General features: G+C 43.8%; 1 protein-coding gene across 5 annotated transcripts in view; it reads right to left on the bottom strand.

Annotated features, from left to right (window-relative positions):
* Positions 1-21,167, bottom strand: part of LOC118396446 (ATP-binding cassette sub-family C member 8) — a 125,166-nt gene that overhangs the window by 10,754 nt on the left and 93,245 nt on the right. For all 5 annotated transcript variants that reach the window (XM_052465488.1, XM_052465487.1, XM_052465485.1 and 2 more), the window contains 15 exons: positions 20,557-20,637; positions 20,198-20,335; positions 19,971-20,096; positions 18,840-18,936; positions 16,020-16,267; positions 8,924-9,090; positions 6,274-6,343; positions 5,932-6,089; positions 5,297-5,389; positions 5,096-5,198; positions 4,539-4,652; positions 4,233-4,353; positions 3,765-3,895; positions 3,589-3,667; positions 3,380-3,488 (listed from right to left, as the gene is read on the bottom strand). In XM_052465488.1, the coding sequence (XP_052321448.1) occupies positions 3,380-3,488; positions 3,589-3,667; positions 3,765-3,895; positions 4,233-4,353; positions 4,539-4,652; positions 5,096-5,198; positions 5,297-5,389; positions 5,932-6,089; positions 6,274-6,343; positions 8,924-9,090; positions 16,020-16,267; positions 18,840-18,936; positions 19,971-20,096; positions 20,198-20,335; positions 20,557-20,637 (1,835 nt within the window). The remainder of the gene's footprint in view (positions 1-3,379; positions 3,489-3,588; positions 3,668-3,764; positions 3,896-4,232; positions 4,354-4,538; positions 4,653-5,095; positions 5,199-5,296; positions 5,390-5,931; positions 6,090-6,273; positions 6,344-8,923; positions 9,091-16,019; positions 16,268-18,839; positions 18,937-19,970; positions 20,097-20,197; positions 20,336-20,556; positions 20,638-21,167) is intronic.

The following is a 21,167-nucleotide window of genomic DNA, read 5'->3' as shown; positions in this document are numbered from 1 at the left end:
TAAACTGGTACAACACTTCCACTAATGGTTGGTACAAATACAATATATTTTCGACCCCCCCCAAATATGCTAATTTGGGGGCATGCCCCCACCTACATTTCAAAGTGCAGTAATGATTGTATGTTAATCACTTTCTATGAAACTCATATACATTATACAGCATTATACATGTACTCATAATGCACTATGCTGCAGTGATAATGCAGTATAAGCATACTTACAGACACAGAAGGACTCATATAGACTCAATTCTGCATACCAATACTCCTAATGCATTATAAGTATAATCATAATCACTTATAATGTACAGCAACATAGTGCTTCATAATTGCTGGTCCCTTTTTCAGTTCCATCAGTGTGATGCGTTTCTAACGTTTTTTTTTTGTCAGTGAGCAGTCAAATCATTGTTACTGCATCAGAATCTTTTTTTGTATGGTGTGTTACAGCATACTATAAAGTTATCTTTGCTTGCTTTAGGTAAAGTGATGAAATGCCTAAAGCAAACAGATAATACACCATAAGCTGTTATGTTATGATCATCAGAAAAAAAAAATCAAAATATGTACCTCCAACAGAAAGTATTGAAGGAAAAAAGGAACGTGACCGACTCTCGTAAGTTCCTACGGTGATTTAATCAGACACAAGAACAACAACGTTTTCGATCCGAGTTGGATCTTCGTCAGGTCAAAAAAACATTTTGAAATAAACTCAAGAGGCATGTACTGTACAGCCGGGTCAATTGAATACATATAATATATGAACCTCACCAAAAATATTACACAGTACACATACTGTACAGTACATTCAGAAAGTATTCACACCCCTTGCCTTTTTCCACATTTTGTTGTGTTACAGCCTGAATAAAATAGATACATTTTGTCCCTGGCCTACACACAACACTGTCAAAGTGGAATTGAAATGAAAAGCTGAAATTTCAGGAGTTAAAATGCACATTACAAATCACATAATAAGTTGCATGTACTCTCTTTGTGTGGAATAATAGTGTTTAACATGACTTTTTGAATGAAAACCTCATCTCTGTACCCCACATATACAATGATCTGTTAGGTCCCTCTGTCGAATTTCAAACACAGATTTAACCACAAAGACCAGAGGTTTTCCAATGCTTCGTAAAGAAGAGCACCTATTGGTTTAATGGTAAAAAAAAGCAGACATTGAATATCCCTTTGAGCATGGTGAAGTTATTAATTACACTTTGGATGGTGTATCAATACACCCAGTCATGACAAAGATGCAGGCGTCTTTCCTAACTCAGTTGCTAGAGAGGAAGGAAACCGTTTAGGTATTTCACCATGAGGCCAATGGTTTAAAACAGTTACAGAGTTTAATGGCTGTGATAGGAGAAACTGAGGATGGATCAACAACATTGTAGTTACTCCACAAGGAATACAAGAATACAAATATTCCAAAACATGCATTAATGTAATACTGCAATTCACTTTTTGTCCTGAATACAAATTGTTATGTTTGGGGCAAATCCAATGCAACACATTACTGAGTTCCACGCTATATATTTCCAAGCATAGTTGTGGCTGCGTCATGTTATGGGTATGCTTGTAATCGTTAAGGACTGGGGAGTTTTTCAGGATAAAAAATAAACTGAATGGACATAAGAACAGGCAAAATCCTAGAGAAGAGGCTGATTCAGTCTGCTCTCCACCAGACACTGGGAGATTCACCTTTCAGCAGGACAATAACCTAAAACACAAAGCCAAATCTACACTGTAGTTGCTTATCAAGAAGAAAGTGAATGTTCCTGAGTGGACAAGTTACAGTTTTGACTTAAATCTACTTGAATTTTCAAAAGAATAATGGGCAAATGTTGCACAGTCCTGGTGTGGAAAGCTCTTAGAGACTAACCCAGAAAGACTCATAGCTGTAATCGCTGCCAAAGTTGCTTCTACAAAGTATTGACTCAGGGGTGTGAATACTTGTGTAAATGAGATATTTCTGTATTTCATTTTCAATACATTTGCAAAAATGTCTCAAAATATGTTTTCACATTTTCATTATTGGCGTATTGTGTGTAGACAGATGAGACAAAAAAAATTGAATCCATTTTGAATTCAGGCTGTAACACAACAAAATGGGGAATAGGTCAAGGGGGAGGAATACTTTCTGAAGGCTCTGTAAATACCTAACACTGTGTGTCGTAAGTGTAACTGTAGAACCTGTCATTGGTTCTACCTGGAACCAGAGGGTTCTTCATGAGAGGGTTCTAAATGGAACTGTGGAAGTGTTTTGGCAAGTGTCCCATTCCACTCATTCCAGGTTCTGTGGGTATTTGCTCCTTCCTTGCACTTGATTGATGAATTATGGTCACTAATTAGTATGGAACTCCCCACACCTGGTGGTTTAGGTCTTAATTGAAAGGAAAAAACTAAAACCTGCAGATACTTGGCTCTCCATGGAATGAGTTTAACACCCCTACCCTACAGGGACAAAATGAAGAACCTTTTTTGGTACAAACTAGCACCTTGTATTTTGAGAGTTTTTTGGTACAATCTAGCACCTTGTATTTTGTGTTTTTTGGTACAAACTAGCACCTTGTATTTAGAGTTTTTTGGTACTATTCTAGCACCTTGTATTTTGATTTTTTTTGGTACAAACTAGCACCTTGTATTTTGAGAGTGTATGATTGGACGAGTAGTACTATCTCATAGCAGGACATGATACAGTATAACCTATAGGTATACTTCAAATCACACTCATGTGCAGTGTCAAACGAGTATACATTATTTACTGTACATGCCTCACAAGGATGTTTTAATCATTTTATCCCATTCATAAAAAAATCCTATTCTTTTCTGTTGTTTGATTGTGTCATGTTGGGCTTCTCCTGAATTTGCTTGATAGGGTGACAGTACTGCAGCACCCAACCCTAAATGATTCACTTTCTGTTTAGCAAGACTTTTGAGCGGTCCAAAAATAAATCACTACAGTTGAGTTTTTCCGAGTGGCATCCTGCTCTCAAACACTTCCTAAGATAACTGTGATTGAAGTTGTCCAATTGACCCAGATACAAGTGAGAGTAGCTTCCATCTCTCAATTTCCTCTCCTAAAACAACTCACACTAGGCACTAGGCAGTGTTTTTACAGGAGCACAGCACAAGGTGGTTTAAAACCTCAATACATTAGGCTCAACTACCTATGTTCGTCTCAAGGTTCTTCACTCTTGGGGATGCAGGCTTTTGTTCCAGCCCAGCCATAAAAACACCTGAATCAGCCAATCAAGGTTTTGATTATGAGTTGATCGGTTGAATTATTTGTAATGGTGCTAGCCACACTGAAGACAATGTGGCCCTCCAGAACCAAGACCTCTGATCTAGATGGAACCGTAGTGTGAGGATTCTCTTACCGGATGGTTCCGCTGAATAAGATGGGGTCCTGGAGGATGATGGAGAATCGAGACCTCAGGGTCTGCAGAGGCAGCTTGGCGATGTCAATGTCATCTATGATGATACGCCCTGTTGGGAGAGTTGATCAGCTATGTTGGATTGACCCAGTCAAGCACAGGAGCTTATCGGGAACTTTAGTTTTAGAGTCGTAACAGTAGGCAGTGTTTACCCTCGAACATGTCGACCATGCGAAAGAAGGCCAGGGAGAAGGAAGACTTCCCACTTCCTGTCCTGCCACAGATCCCCACCTGGAAACCACAGGAAGTCTGTTTCATCTTCATCGCCACGACACAAGTCTACAGTCTAAATTCTTGACTCCCTTCCTTCCAATTAGCTCTATGATACCTTCTGCCCAGGGCTGATGTGTGCGTTGACTTGTTTGAGGACAGGCTTCAGGGTGGTGTCGTAACGCACACTCAGGTTCTCAATCTGAATCTCCCCCTGCTGTGGCCAGCCATCTGGCACCTGAGATGCAGCTAGAGGGAGAGAGGGGGAGAGATAGGAGAGAGGGAGAGAGCGAGGAAAAGCAGAAGAGATAACTGCTCTGTGGCGACTAGGTACGGTGAGGTTGGGCTGTCCTATGTTCCACAGGAGTAAGCCTTTACTCCAGGATTTGAGCATGCCTGGGATATACTGTAGGCAGTGGTTAAATTGAGCCAGAGCTACCCAGTTTGGGCTGGAGCGAGGGTTAGGTTTAGACTTAAGGGTTCAGGTCAGCGCATGATTAGGGTTAGGGTTGAACCGGGATGTGGATAGGAAACTAGGGTTAGCGTAAGGGTTGGGGCTGGACCTAAGAGGTGGTACGGTACTCACTGAGCAGTCCTTCATAGTTCTCAGGCTCAGTCTGTAGCAGACCATTGATTCTCTTGACTGAACCCAGCTGAACCTCCATGTCTGCCAGGTTACGAACCATCCAGTTCAGGTAGTTGGACACCTGGGACACAGAGACACAGTCCGATCAGACAACCTTGTTATGGACCTGCAGAGAGACAGGTACTGTAACGAAGGTGGAGACATGAGTTTGACTAAATTAGGGGCTTGACCTCAGTCCTTTCATCAAGAAATGTGACTATATTAGAGATTAGACCTCACACACACAAAAACCAGAACGGTCCTCACCATGAGTGCATAGGTGAGTCCTAGTCCTACCAGGCCAGTGGAGAGGTGGTTATACAGAGAGTTAGAGATGGAGGCCACAGCTGCTATCAGAACCACACAGGCACCTATGTACTCCTACAGTATAGAGAAACAGCATAATAGTGAACATACAGACCCCGATGTATCCTAGTGTACAAAGCAACAGCTTAATAGTGAACACACACACACACACTTATATACTCCATGGAGAGAAAACAAACCGTTAATATAATATAAATAATATATAAAAATAATATATGCCATTTAGCAGACGCTTTATCCAAAGCGACTTACAGTCATGTGTGCATACATTCTACATGGAATCGAACCCACTACCCTGGCGTTAAAGCGCCATGCTCTACCAACTGTGCTACAGAAGGACACACAGGTACCCATTTAGTGCCATAGGAAAAAATAAAAAAAATAATCTGTATCAAATCCATATCATCCTGTCATACTCAAAATTCCCATAGAGGAAACAGTCACCCAATAAAATGTGAGAAAACATGGAACAACTTGAATAGAGTAGAGCTCATTACCATGCGGACCTCTAGCCAGCGATTGGCTGCTGTGAGAAAGAGGGAGGCGATGTTGTTGGCATCAGTGAACTCCAGTAACCTCTGTCTGAACTTGGGCTCATACCTGGGAGGAGAGAACCATTGAGTAATATGTATAAGTGGCGAAACACACAAACTCCTAGCTGTTGCTGTCAAAATGGATGAGTTTTAAAAAATCTTTACTTGAAGGCCCGGATGGTGGTGAGGCCCTCCACTGTCTCTGAGAAGTGGGACAGGAGAGGGAGCTGGGTACTATCCTCCAACTGCTGGAGGTCCCTGACCAGGGAAAGAAAGAAAGAAAGAAAGAAAGAAAGAAAGAAAGAAAGCAGATGGAGAGTGAGAGAGACAGAGCAGATGGAGAGAGGGAGAGAGACAGAGCAGATGGAGAGAGGGAGAGAGACAGAGCAGATGGAGAGAGGGAGAGAGACAGAGCAGATGGAGAGAGGGAGAGAGACAGAGCAGATGGAGAGGGAGAGAGACAGAGCAGATGGAGAGAGTGAGAGAGACAGAGCAGATGGAGAGAGTGAGAGAGACAGAGCAGATGGAGAGAGGGAGAGAGACAGAGCAGATGGAGAGAGGGAGAGAGACAGAGCAGATGGAGAGAGGGAGAGAGACAGAGCAGATGGAGAGAGGGAGAGAGACAGAGCAGATGGAGAGAGGGAGAGAGACAGAGCAGATGGAGAGAGGGAGAGAGACAGAGCAGATGGAGAGAGGGAGAGGGAGATACAAGATAAATAAACAGACAAAGGGGGGATATACTGTAACTACTGAATACACAGCAACAAAACAAGTGACAAAATCCCAAACCAAGCGCTCACCTAGAAGCGACCCGGAAGTACTTCTGTATGAAGTAGCAGGCGATGGCCAGAGGCACCAGAGCAATGAGGAACACAGGGGTCACGTAGGAGATGACCCCCAGGGCCGACACACACAGCAGGGTGGAGCGACTCAGACACTCCAGGGTGGCAGGGATGTGCTGGGGACACAACCACCAATGAAACATTACATTACTACCATCTACCAGGAAAAGCAAGCAAAGGGTTCAGAGGCTGAAGCTACTGCCACAGCCATGAAGACAAATAGGAATTTGAAAGCTCCAAGGCAGTATGGTGGTGGCTATTGCCACTGTTAACACACAGAGAACAGTGGTGCTGAAATACCTGGTCTATGGTGTTGGTGTCAGAGGAGAACCTGTTGAGGATGCTGCCCAGGGGAGTGGTCTCAAACAGCCTGGAGGAGACAACCACATACTGTAGATACACCTAAGAGTTATATTTACTGTAGATTATTATACCTGAAAGGTACAGTTGAAGTCGGAAGTTTACATACACTTAGGTTGGAGTCATTAAAACTCGTTTTTCAACCACTCCACAAATGTCTTGTTAACAAACTATAGTTTTGGGAAGTCGGTTAGGACATCTAGTTTGTGCATGACACAAGTCATTTTTCCAACAATTGTTTACAGATTATTTCACTTATAATTCACTGTATCACAATTCCAGTGGGTCAGAAGTTTACATACACTAAGTTGACTGTGCCTTTAAACAGCTTGGAAAATTCTAGAAAAATTATGTCATGGCTTTAGAAGCTTTCTGATAGGCTAATTGACATCATTTGAGTCAATTGGAGGTGTACCTGTGGATATTTGTCAAGGCCTGCCTTCAAATTCAGTGCCTCTTTGCTTGACATCATGGGAAACTCAAAAGATATCAAACAAGACTTCAGAAAATAAATTGTAGACCTCAGCAAGTCTGGTTCATCCTTGGGAGCAATTTTAAAACGCCTGGAGGTACCATGTTCATCTGTACAAACAATAGTACGGAAGTATAAACACTATGGGACCACGCAGCGGTCATACTGCTCAGGAAGGAGACTCATTCTGTTTCCTAGAGATGAACATACTTTGGTGCGAAAAGTGAAAATCAATCCCAGAACAACAGCAAAGGACCTTGTGAAGATGCTGGAGGAAACAGGTACAAAAGTATCTATATCCACAGTAAAACGAGTCCTATATCGACATAACCTGAAAGGCCGCTCAGCAAGGAAGAAGCCACTGCTCTAAAACCATCATAAAAAAGCCATACTACGGTTTGCAACTGCACAAGGGGACAACGATCGTACTTTTAGGAGAAATGTGCTCTGGTCTGATGAAACAAAAATAGAACCGTTTGGCCATAATGACCATTGTTATGTTAGGAGGAAAAAGGAGGAGGCTTGCAAGCCGAAGATCACTATCCCAACCGTGAAGCATGGGGGTGGCAGCATCATGTTGTGGGGGTGCTTTGATGCAGGAGGGACTGGTGCACAAAATAGATGGCGTCATGAGGGAGGAAAATTATGGGGATATTTTGAAGCAACATCTCAAGACATCAGTCAGGAAGTTGAAGCTTGGTCGCTTGGCCCAAATGGACAATGACCCCAAGCATACTTGTGGCAAAATGGCTTAAGGACAACAAAATCAAGGTATTGGAGTGGCCATCACAAAGCCCTGACCTCAATCCTATAGAAACTTTGTGGGCAGAACTGAAAAAGTGTGTGCGAGCAAGGAGGCCTACAAACCTGATTCAGTTACACCAGCTCTGTCAGGAGGAATGGGCCAAAATTCACCCAACTTATTGTGGGAAGCTTGTGGAAGGCTACCCAAAACATTTGAGTCAAGTTGAACAATTTAAAGGCAATGCTACCAAATACTAATTGAGTATGTAAACTTCTGACCCACTGGGAATGTGATGAAAGAAATAAAAACTGAAATAAATCATTTTCTCTGCTGATATTCTGACATTTCAGATATTCTTAAAATAAATTCTTAAAATAAAGTGGTGATACTAACTGACCTAAAACAGGGAATTTTTACTAGGATTAAATGTCAGGAATTGTGAAAAAATGAGTTTAAATATATTTGGCTAAGGTGTATGTAAACTTCAGACTTCAACTGTATGTTTTAAAGCTCATCTGTACCACCTTGAGTAGAAAAAGCTGACATCACATTAGCAATGTTTCTGTTACAAATTCTATTCCTCTGAGGATTTTGAGGAATTGAATTTTAAAGCAAGAAGACAATTTCTTCTTGGCCACCACCTCATCTAAAACGGTTCGGTACAGAGTAGAGTTCAGTCGTTCGCGAACGAGTGGCTCTTTTTGAACAGATCTTATTTGGTGAAATTGGCTCATTTGGCTCACAAATTTGCATACTGCTACCACTGATTTTTGAGCTCAAAACAATCTATTTTCGAAAATAATTATCTAAAAAGAGGGTGAATCCTGACTGCAGAAACCATCAGTAGAGGGGGAGAGCGCGTCAAACTGGTCCACGCTGATTATTTTAGTGCCAAAAAAGATATATCCATGTAATAATTTGGCCAGGTGCACATTTATTTGAACATGATCTGACATGATGGTAAACTATTTTTTGGGCTTCACATTGGACATTAGCTTTTTCTTATGGTTCTAGGTTGATTTCTTTGGCATTTTGAACGAAGAGCCGTTTGGGAGCCAAATGAGCTGGATGCCCATCACTAGTACAGAAGCCCAACCACAGAGTCATTAGTTATCATTGATCTGACACTGCGCTGGCGTTGCTGTGGTTTCAGTGTGTGGCAGGCAGATGGGCCTCTGGGTAATGGGGCGGATCACAGTGTTTACAGTGTCTCACCAAGCAACCCAAAATGATCGATCATCACACACACACACACCAACGCATTATACACAGTCACACACGCACTCACAACCTGCCCTCCCTAGAGTAGTAATAGGTACCATAAAATGCACATGATGCATCAAACATACACATGAACGCACACACACCTTTACCTCATAGGGGCCAGTATGATCTTGCTGAGCAGGTTGTGGTGTAGTTCTTTGGCCACTCTCAGGCCTGTCCACTCAACGGCCACAGAGGTGACCAGACACAGAATGATGCCCAGACAGCACAACACACTGAACACCGACAGGTACCATGAGTGGCTGAACACACACTCCTAAAGGGGGTACACAGGGACAAGAGGGTGGGTTAGAGAGCTGTGTGTGTGTGTGTGTGTGTGAGACTAGACATCAGGATATATGATAAACAGTAGCAGCACTGTATATGATGAATGTACGTGCGTGCGTGTAGAGTCAGTTTAAATGTGTGTGCATGTTATGTGTGTGTAAGCAAATTATGAAGGGTGTGTGTATGTAGTTTGAGCTTCATCACACTCTGGGGTCATTAGAGAACATGTCACAAACCAAAATAACATCACACCCCTTCTCTCACGGACACTCTCTCACACACACACACAGACAAATATTATAGTTTACTATAGAATACTACAGTACTTACTATAGAATTCTATAGTAAATTGTAGAATATTGTAGAATGCTACACTACACACTGTAGTATCCCTCAGTCATTGGTAGTACTTACTACAGAATGTTGTAGTATACTGTAAAAAATACTATAGTAAATACTAAAGTATTATCCGAGAACAAAAACACTGTAGGAAATACTACAGTTACGTCCACAAAAACACTACAGTCCGTAAACACACTACATTTAAAAAAATTGGTTATGGAAAATGTACTCTTTCAGTATTTCGTCAGTAGGTTTCCTCAAGGAGAAAGCCTCCACTTCTATGTCAAAGATAAAACAAAAACACTATAGTAATTACTACAAAAATGTGTGCAAAAACAATACAGTAAATACTATAGTATAAACTACAGTTATTTTACTACAGATAACTGTAAATACTACAGTAAATACTACATTATTCATTGTAGTGTCTTTGCTGATTTAATACTACAGTGAAGTATGTACACTGTAGTATCTTTTCATGTGGTCACACACAAAAATACATACCAACAACATAGATCCCTCTCAGAGTAACCCTGAGCTCTACCGTCTGTAACGTGAACTCTAGTGATGAGGAATAGTGACTAATGAGGCAGGAATTAGCTGACTACGTTGGCAAATGAACAAAAGTCACCAAAGCTGAACTGGCTAAATTTGGACATGTATGAAACAACTGCCGACACTATATTGGGCCCCCACACCACCCCTACCTCTCTCCCTCCCTCCCTGCCCTCTCTTTCTTTTCTCTCCATCTCTCTCTCCCTATTTGCCTGGCTGTCTCTATGTCGCTCTCCGTCTGTGCCCTGTCTTCTTCCTCTCACCTCCTCCACTCTAATCCAGGGCAGTGACATTCAAAGATAAAGGCTAAATTGACCCCTGAGGTAAGCTATATAGCGATTTAACACAATCAAACATTCAGAGCCAAACCCCCTCTAGCCAAGGATAATAAAGTGACTGGGGAAATGAAAGGGATATGTCTTACAAGTCAAATCATTAATTTATGTTTCCCTCCGATGAATTAGTCAGTCAGACAATCACTGTAAGCGCCTGACAGAATGAATGGGCTTCTAATTCAAGGTCAAAGACAATTTAAGGGTTCTGTGCGCTGGAGATTTCTTATGTCCTCCCCAGAGTGTGAAAGACGGAGGGGGAAAACACTGAAGCTCATGAACACACAGATACACCTTTGATAATCAGACATTTGGGATGTGACCCATATGGGTGTGTGTGTGTGTGTGTGTGTGTGTGTGTGTGTGTGAGACGGGGAACAGCTGTGTTTGAGCCCCAGAGGGAGATGCAGCAGTGATTGTCATGCATACTGTCAGTCTTTGTGTTGCCAGATTGAGGTTTGTACGGTGCAGTGGGCACGAGGCAGTCCTCACAGCTGCAGTGTGCATTGGGTCTCTGTTAGATAGCGTGACAAAGGTTTGGAGTGTCCCCACATGTCTGTGGCTAAATTGGCTCTGGTTAGAATCACTAAAGCAATAGAGCATTGTGTATGTGTGTGCGCGCTCACGTACGGTGTGTGAGAGAGGGAGCGAGACTATGATTAGGCTAAAGTGTAAACGTACGTGAAAGTGCAGACATGTCTATTCGTGTGTGTGTGTGTGTGTGTGTGTGTGGGTGTGTGTGTGTGTGTGTGGGCATAACTATCTACTGTATCAGCTGCTGTCCCCTGCCACCCGCTGGATGACTGTATGAAATGTGACCTGGCATTAAGCAGAGGACACACAGTCTATTAATAAGAGGCTGGGTTTAGTAGCGCCAGGATAACCCACACACCTGCCACGGCCCTAATGTGTGAATGACACAGCTTACCCTCTCCTGTAATTATATATGCATGCTTGTGTGTGTTACATTGCAATGCCATTTGGAAAAAGGCTTCCTAAGTGTCCAAATATGATTGTTATATTATGAATACACAATGAGGTTGGGGAGACATTGCCATGATGAGAATATCAATCCTATCTTTGTGAGGGTAACATTTATTGGAACCTAGAAACGCTTCCGGTTATAATTCATAATCAACGGAGACCATGCAAAAAATATATATATACAGTGCCTTGCGAAAGTATTCGGCCCCCTTGAACTTTGCGACCTTTTGCCACATTTCAGGCTTAAAACATAAAGATATAAAACTGTATTTTTTTTGTGAAGAATCAACAACAAGTGGGACACAATCATGAAGTGGAACGACATTTATTGGATATTTCAAACTTTTTTAACAAAGCAAAAACTGAAAAAAATTGGGCGTGCAAAATTATTCAGCCCTTTTACTTTCAGTGCAGCAAACTCTCTCCAGAAGTTCAGTGAGGATCTCTGAATGATCCAATGTTGACCTAAATGACTAATGATGATAAATACAATCCACCTGTGTGTAATCAAGTCTCCGTATAAATGCACCTGCACTGTGATAGTCTCAGAGGTCCGTTAAAAGCGCAGAGAGCATCATGAAGAACAAGGAACACACCAGGCAGGTCCGAGATACTGTTGTGAAGAAGTTTAAAGCCGGATTTGGATACAAAAAGATTTACAAAGCTTTAAACATCCCAAGGAGCACTGTGCAAGCGATAATATTGAAATGGAAGGAGTATCAGACCACTGCAAATCTACCAAGACCTGGCCGTCCCGTCCCTCTAAACTTTCAGCTCATACATCAGAGATGCAGCCAAGAGGCCCATGATCACTCTGGATGAACTGCAGAGATCTACAGCTGAGGTTGGAGACTCTGTCCATAGGACAACAATCAGTCGTATATTGCACAAATCTGGCCTTTAAGGAAGAGTGACAAGAAGAAAGCCATTTCTTAAAGATATCCATAAAAAGTGTTGTTTAAAGTTTGCCACAAGCCACCTGGGAGACACACCAAACATGTGGAAGAAGGTGCTCTGGTCAGATGAAACCAAAATTGAACTTTTTGGCAACAATGCAACACAGCTCATCACCCTGAACACACCATCCCCACTGTCAAACATGGTGGTGGCAGCATCATGGTTTGGGCCTGCTTTTCTTCAGCAGGGACAGGGAAGAAGGTTAAAATTGATGGGAACATGGATGGAGCCAAATACAGGACCATTCTGGAAGAAAACCTGATGGAGTCTGCAAAAGACCTGAGACTGGGACGGAGATTTGTCTTCCAACAAGACAATGATCCAAAACATAAAGCAAAATCTACAATGGAATGGTTCAAAAATAAACATATCCAGGTGTTAGAATGGCCAAGTCAAAGTCCAGAACTGAATCCAATCGAGAATCTGTGGAAAGAACTGAAAACTGCTGTTCACAAATGCTCTCCATCCAACCTCACTGAGCTCGAGCTGTTTTGCAAGGAGGAATGGAGAAAAATTTCAGTCTCTCGATGTGCAAAACTGATAGAGACATACCCTAAGCGACTTACAGCTGTAATCGCAGCAAAAGGTGGCGCTACAAAGTATTAACTTAAGGGGGCTGAATAATCTTGCACGCCCAAATTTTCAGTTTTTGATTTGTTAAAAAAGTTTAAAATATCCAATAAATGTCGTTCCACTTCATGATTGTGTCCCACTTGTTGTTGTTTCTTCACAAAAAATACAGTTTTATATCTTTATGTTTGAAGCCTGAAATGTGGCAAAAGGCTGCAAAGTTCAAGGGGGCCGAATACTTTCGCAAGGCACTGTATATATACACATAGCTATTTAGCAGACTTATGGCTTGGGGATATAAGCTGTTCATTAGCCTGTTGGCGTCAGACTTGATGCAGCGGTAACGTTTGCCGTGAGGGAGCAGAGAGAACCGTCTATGGCTTAGGTGGCTGGAGTCGTTAATGATTTTCCGGGTCTTCCTTTCACACCGCCTGGTATAGATGTCCTGGATGGCAGGGAGCTCGGCCCCAGTGATATACTGGGCTGTCCGCACCAACCTCTGTAGCGGCATGCGATCGAGGGCGGTGCTGTTGCCGGGGTGAGATCTTGCCGTGGAGCCCCAGATCGAGGGAGATTATCAGTGGTCTTGTATGTCTTCCATTTCCTCATTTCACGAATGTGGGCGTGTGGAGCATTTTAAGTCCTTAGTGATTTGGACATTGAGTAACTTGAAGCTCTTGAACTGCTCCACTGCAGCCCGGTCGATGTGAATGGGGGCGTGCTCGCCCCTCGATTTCCTATAGTCCACAATCAGCTCCTTGGACTAAAGTTGAGGGAGAGGTTGTTGTCCCGGCACCACCCTGCCAGGTAACTGACCACCTCCCTGTAGACTGTCTCATCGTTGCCGGTGATCAGGCCTACCACCGTCATGTCGTCAGCATACTTGATGATTGTGTTGAAGTCGTGCAAGCCCAAGCAGTCGTGGGTGACCAGGAAGTACAGAAGGGGACTAAGCACACACCCCTGTGGGCCCCCCGTGTTGACGGTCAGCGTTGCAGAGGTGATATTATCTACCCTCACCCCCTTGGGTCGGCCCGTCAGGATGTCCAGGATCCAGTTGCAAAGGGGGGTGTTCAGTCCCAGGGTCCTAAGCTTGGTGACGAGCTTGGAAGGAAAATGGTGTTGAATGCTAAGATGTAGTCAATGAACAGCATTCTCTCATAGGTTCTCCTCTTATCTGCAGAGGCTTTAATCCAAACAGATCTAAAGGGTTTTTAGGTCTCGACACAGTTTTCCCATTTATGCAGTTCTTAATTGATATATGCAAATGAGACTAAGTTTAGCTCATGGGCAACACACACGTAAGGAGGATCCATCTGAGAGAGCTTATGTGCATTACGTCTATGTCAGAAGTACTGCATGTAAATCAATATTTGGTTTGTTGGTAACATTATTTGATGGTCCTATTTCAAATGTATTTACCTGGTATCTAAAATCAACATTGTGGTTGGCTGAATTATCATGTACAGTGGCTTGCGAAAGTATTCTCCCCCTTGGCATTTTTCCTATTTTGTTGCCTTACACCCTGGAATTAAAATCGATTTTTGGGAGGTTTGTATCATTTGATTTACATAACATGCCTACCTACCACTGAAGATGCAAGGTATTTTTTATTGTGAAACAAACAAGAAATAAGACAAAAAAAGTGAACTTGCAAAGGGAGGTGTTCAGTCCCAGGGTCCTAAGTGTGCGTAATGATTCAACCCCCCAAAAAAATATATATATATTTTGTAGAGCTACCTATCACAGCAATTACAGCTTCAAGTCTATTCGGGTATGTCTCTATAAGCTTGGCACATCTAGCCACTGGGATTTTTGCCCATTCTTCAAGGCAAAACTGCTCCAGTTTGCTTGGCTCAGTTTGATGGTAAGTCATACCACAGATTCTCAATTGGATTGAGGTCTGGGATTTGACTAGGCCATTCCAAGACATGTAAATGTCTCCCCTTAAACCACTCAAGTGTTGCTTTAACAGTATGCTTAGGGTCATTGTCCTGCTGGAAGGTGAACCTCCGTCCCAGTCTCAAATCTCTGGAAGACTAAAGCAGGATCCCTCAAGGATTTCGCCATCCATCATTTCTTCAATTCTGACCAGTTTCCCAGGCCCTGCTGATGAAAAACATCCCCACAGCATAGGATGATATTCTCAGGGTGATGAGAGGTGTTGGGTTGGCGCCAGACATAATGTTTTCCTTGATGGCCAAAAAGCTAAATTTTAGTATCATCTGACCAGAGTACCTTTTTCCATATGTTTGGGGAGTCTCCCACATGCCTTTTGGTAAACACCAAATGTGTTTGCTTATTTTTCACTTTAAGCAATTGCTTTTTTTCTGGCCACTCTTCCATAAAGCCCAGCTCTGTGGAGCGTACAGCTTAAAGTGGTCCTATGGACAGATATTCCAATCTCCGCTGTGGAACTTTGCAGCTCATTCAGGGTTATCTTTGGTCTCTTTGTTGCCTCTCTGATTAATGCCCTGCTTGCCTGATCCGTGAGTTTTGGTGGGCGGGCCTCTCTTGGCAGGTTTGTTATGGTGCTATATTCAATTTTTTAAATAATGGATTTAATGGAGCTCTGTGGGATGTTCAAAGTTTCTGATATTTTTTTATAACCCAACCCTGATCTGTACTTCTCCACAAATGTGTCCCTGACCTGTTTGGAGAGCTCCTTGGTCTTCATGTTGACGCTTGCTTGGTGGTGCCCCTTGCTTAATGGTGTTGCAGATTCTGGGGCCTTTCAGAACAGCTGTATATATACTGAGATCATGTGAAACTTAAATAAAGTCCACCTGTGTGCAATCTAACTAATTATGTGACCTGAAGGTAATTGGTTGTACCGTATTTATTTAGGGGCTTCATAGCAAAGGGGGTGAATAGATGCACACACCACTTTTCACCACAAGTTTTTTTTTTTTGTCATTTCACTTCACCAATTTGGACTATTTTGTGTCCATTATATGAAATCCAAATAAAAATCTATTTAAATTATAGGTTGTAATGCAACAAACTAGGAAAAACACCAAGGGGAGTGAATACTTTTGCAAACTAACATTTCACCAGGTCCTTTAAAGTAAATACTACACTGTAAGGTAAAGGGTGTACTGTAGATTAAAGCATTACCACAGTGTTTTAAAAGCACATTGCCATTTGGTTTGGTAGAAATTGAAGCCTGTCACCTGACCTGAGCGGCAGTGCAGTTCCTCCCGGTGGCTTCCATCTTGGCATTGATGACGCGGGACGTCCAGTGGGCCAGCCAGTAGTCGATGGCAACCATGAGGGAGTGTTTAAAGAGCTGTGATAGGAGGAGCAGTAGCAGGAGGAGGAGCCCTGCAGAGGACAGGTAGACCCCACAGGAGTGCCAGGGGATGGTGGTGCGGTGACGCATGGCCTGGGACAGATTGTCATCCTCGTCACTGTCCACAGACTCTTCTGGAAGAACAGAGAGATGCATGAGAGAGGGACAGACTGTGTGAGGGTGGGTGGGGGGGGGCTGTGTGTGTGTGTCCCCACTATATATATGCCCCTTCTATCTCGCCTCTCTCTGCTTCTCCCCTCCTCCTCTCTCCCCCTGTATCCCAGTCTCTCTTCTTCTTCTCCATGTCCTTTCACTCTCTCTAATGGTTACAATATGACAGGAGTATCTGTGTGGCTAGTGAGGAGCAGGAGGACAGGAAGTGAAATGGGACTCAGGAGAGGAAGGCTCTGTTTCAGCTATTGACTGAAAGACTGGAAGGCAGAGTGATAGGCCATTTCACAGCAGCTCAGGTGGTGAGAGAGAGAGAAACAGTTAGAGAGAGAAAAGAGGGGGAAGAGAAAAGAGGGGGTAAAGAAGGGGAAGAGAAAAGACGGGGAAGAGAAAAGAGGGGGAAAAGAAGGGGAAGAGAAAAGAGGGGGAGAAAAGACAGGGGCAAGAGAAGGGGAAGAGAAAAGAAAGAGAAAAGAAGGGGGGAAGAGAAAAGACAGGGGAAGAGAAAAAAAGAGAGGGGGACAGGGGGAAAAAGGGGAAGAAGGGGGCAAGAGGGGAAAGAAAGGGGAGGGAAAAGACAGGGGAAGAGAAAAGAGAGAAAAGACAGGGGGAAAAGAAGGGGAAGAGAAAAGACAGGGGAAGTTGAAGAGAAAAGAAGAGAAAAGACAGGGGGAAAAGAGAAGAGAAAAGAGGGGGAAAAGAAGGGGAAGAGAAAATAGGGGGAAAAGAAGGGGAAGAGAAAAGAGGGAGGGAAGAGAAAAGACAGGGGGAAGAGAAGGGGAAGAGAAAAGAGGGAGGGAAGAGAAAAGACAGGGGGAAAGAAGGGGAAGAGAAAAGACGGGGAAGAGAAAAGAGGGGGAAAAGAAGGGGAAGAGAAAAGAGGGGGAAAAGAAGGGGAAGAGAAAAGAGGGAGGGAAGAGAAAAGACAGGGGGAAAAGAAGTTGAAGAGAAAAGAGGGGGAAAAGAAGGGGAAGAGAAAATACAGAAATATAGCTTCAGCTAGAGACAGAGCAGGGTCATGGCTAGAAGGGATCCAGCTTTTGTAAAATTAAAGTCAAAAGTAGATTTTTTTTGTGGTTGTTGCATTTTAGCTAACCCTAACCATTTTTCTACACCTTAACCAAATCCCCCTCACCTGCTACGAAAATTAAAATCTGACATTCATTTGACAAAAGCTGGATCACCTTCTAGCCATGACCACACGGCCAACTGGTCGTTCAGTCCTGCATCGATACATCGTTTGTTTCCCGATGGGAAACATAATTTGTTTCATGTGTTGGGTTAGACCGAGCACGTAGAGCAGGGACAGTAGACAGGACACATTGACCATGGACAGCGGAGCAGTGCCGACGACCATCCACCTCTTCCCCTTATCGAAACATACATGACACCATGCGGGCAAGCCTCCGTGCTGACGACTGAATGGGCGTGTCTCCGGGACGGGCCGGAGGGAGAGATCAGGAAAGAAAGAGTCGAAGGATGGGAGGGAAAGAGAGAGGGAGAAAACAAGAGAATGGAAATGGCACGAAGCGGAGCATGGGTAGAGTCTGCGAGCTGCAAGCCTACACGGGAGCCACACGGGACGGAGTACAGGGCGCGCAGTTGCAACACGATGACACAGACTGGTCGCGGACCGGGAACCACTCAGTCAAACCATGCGGTCGGCCCAAACCTGCCATGTCTACAAGAGCAGCGGCACCCTGCGCTGGGGTTGTCTCGGTCCACACCGGGGTGACACCAGAACACAGGAGACAACACAGAACACAGAATAAAGAGCACGGTACCACTACCATGACAGTGTCACCTCAGCACATAGGATGCATTTGCCCTTAGATAGATCCTGATCTTGAGTCAGTTTTGTGGATAAAGGTAATGATTTGGGGATGGGGAGGGTACGCTGATCCTAGATCTGTGCCTAAGGGCAACTTCTATCTGGACATCACAGCAGAGAGACACACACACAGGGTTCGTCCCAATACTCTGAACCAGTGTGAGACTCTGGTCCTAGGGAGCACCAGTGTGTTGGTTCTTCTATCAATGGCATTGATTCTCCACCTGGTTTGTCAGGCCTAAAAACAGTTGTTGGTTGATCGGAAAGGATGAAAATAAGCAGAAAATGTAGCCCCCCCCAAGGACCAGATTCCCCCCTTTCCCTTTTCAACAGATCTTAAAAGAGGTGGAAGTCTCTGGCCCAGGACTTGACTAGTCCATGTCTTTTACAGATCAGTGTTGACAAAGAAAGAGAAAAGCACGCAGAGTTTGAGCTGAGGTAGTTTACTGGGACATCGCCACAGACAGACCCCACAGGATCACACACACACAGTTAGTCCCACTATAGGTTCAAAAACTGATACTCTGCAGAGGCATCCCATTTTAGCACCTAGTAAATGTAGCACCTGCCATTTTGTGGTCTCCACAAACAAAGCATACTGAAGTAACTATGCCCATGCTAACCCCCCTGATTCCCATTAACGAGTGATTGACAGCCGGTGTCCTTCAATCCCATTGGGAAGTTTGTGAACTTTGACCTCTCACCTTTGTCCTCCTCCTCAGTCTTGGCGGCCTCTTTGGAGTACATGGCTCTCCGCAGGTTCTTGCGCTCCAACACCGTCATACTCTCAGGCACTGTCTCCTGGAGAACGCACACGGACACACAGAGTTTCAGCTGAGATAGTTTGCTGAAATAGATTTGACCAGATGAATTTAAAGCAGAGCAGGAAAAAAGGAGCCAAAAAGAACAACCCACAACAAACGTCTCAATTGCTCATCAGTTGTGTCTGTGACGAAGTCAGCTGTTACGTTGTGCACTTCCCTTTTTCCACATTTTGTTATATTATAGCCTTATTCTAAAATTCTCATCAATCTTCACACAATATCCATAAGGACAAAGCAAAAACGGTTGTTTTTTTGGGGGGAAAATGTTGAACATTTATTACAAATTAAGAAACAGAAATAGTTTATTCACATAAGTAGTCAGACTCTTTGCTAGGAGACTCGAAATTGAGCTCAGGTGCATCCTGTTTCCATTGATCATCCTTGAGATCTTTCTACAACTTGATTGGAGTCCACCTGTAGTAAAAGGCTGTAACGTAACAAAATGTGGAAAAGGTCAAGGGGTCTGAATACTTTCCGAATGCACTGTATCTGTATATGGTTGCGTTTAATCAGGCAGCTACATTTTGGGGTGCGTTCAGTTCGCTCCAACGTTTACGACATTGCATGACTGTTTGTACTGAATGACACGTTTCCCTAACAGAGTGCTCATGGTTCTTTAACAGCCGTTGAGGTATGTTTGCTCCTGTGTGGTGGGTGTGGCAAGGTGAGGCCTGATCAATATGGGTGTAAACATTTGAAATCGCTAAAACTCCTGCGGCACACCATACAACATCATCACACCGTTCTTCAAACTGGTTGTTCAGTACGGCACCGTTTCCGTTTAATTCAACATTACACACCGTTATTTCGTACTGAACGCAGGAGCCCTGATCTTTTTTTCACTTATTAGTCTTCTGACCAATCAGATCAGCTATTTTGACTAATAACTGGGCAAACTATCAGTTGGGCTGCTCGTGCAAACTCAGGCCTATGAGAGGTGAGGATGTGTCATCATCACACCTCTTTCGACCCTATTATGGCCACGTGGAGACACGCGGTCCGATACAGTACCTTCTCAAACTCTCCGTCCTGCCGGTGCATCAGGGTCTTCCACTGTTCAAACAGCTCCGGTTCAGAGTTCTGGATGTCTTTCAGAGTCCCCTCGGTTTGAGTGGTCCCGTTCTTCATCGCTACGATCTGACCACGGAGGGAGAGAGGGACTGAATTAGTGGCCGTCTGGATGTGAGTGAAGAACGCTGCTTGTGGAAACACAATACACACACAGACTCTACTCTCACCCAGTCAGCGTGGGGTAGATACTGTAGCTTGTGAGTGACCAGCACCACAGTCCTCTTCTCTTCTCTCAGCAGTTTGAGGATGCCCTCCTGCATCAGGTGGTCACTCAGGTGAATGTCCAGCGCTGAGAACGGGTCATCCTGAAACAACACAGAGGGACATGCTTCCATGGCCTAAAATCAAAGCAATGTATTCTAGCTTCCTCCCAATGTTTCCAACGCAGAATAAATGAATGCAGAGACGAGGTGAAGAGTGGTTTGCAAAAGGGGGAGAATATCGGTTACTTGGATTTCAGTTCTATGTGACTCAACATGATTCTTGTGGATGAAGCTGAGGTCACCGTGTAGACAGGTTCTCTCACCAGGAAGACCACGTTGGCCTGTTGGTACAGGGCTCTGGCCACACCTATACGCTGGCGCTGCCCTCCAGATAGAACTATACCCTGTGGAGAGAGAGGGAGGAGGGACAGAATGAATGGAGGTACGTGGAGTATACAGTCTCAGCGTTATCAGACCACATTACTGTGTGTGTGTGTGTGTGTGTGTGTGTGTGTGTGTGTGTGTCCTTTACTGCCACTAAGACTCGCTGTAGTGGAAAGATCTACTATCCACTTCTCTTTGCATAACAGGGTCATGCCTATTCTATGGAAGTAGTAGTGCACATCAATTGACACACACACATCACTCAGAACTAAAATCTTGCGTATGTTCACGTAGTCTATTCACAAGAGGTTACACAAACAGCAACACTACAGAAATAAACACCACAATATTATTAAAACACATACACACACCTTTGTCACAGAAACACAACCAAGACCTGCTTACGTAACAGAATGATGCCTGAACAAAACAGACACGACAGTGTACTGGGCGAGCTCTGGTGAAGCTAGCTTCCTGTACATACAGTATAAACATCAACCAGACAGGTGGTGACAGGGCTCTCTAAGGCGAAAGAGATTCTGTCTCAAAC

The sequence above is a fragment of the Oncorhynchus keta genome, chromosome 17 (assembly GCF_023373465.1).
Source record: "Oncorhynchus keta strain PuntledgeMale-10-30-2019 chromosome 17, Oket_V2, whole genome shotgun sequence".
NCBI classification, from domain to species: Eukaryota; Metazoa; Chordata; class Actinopteri; order Salmoniformes; family Salmonidae; genus Oncorhynchus; species Oncorhynchus keta.
The sequence above is the reverse complement of the archived record's forward strand: the minus strand, read 5'-3'. Positions and strand labels throughout refer to the sequence as shown.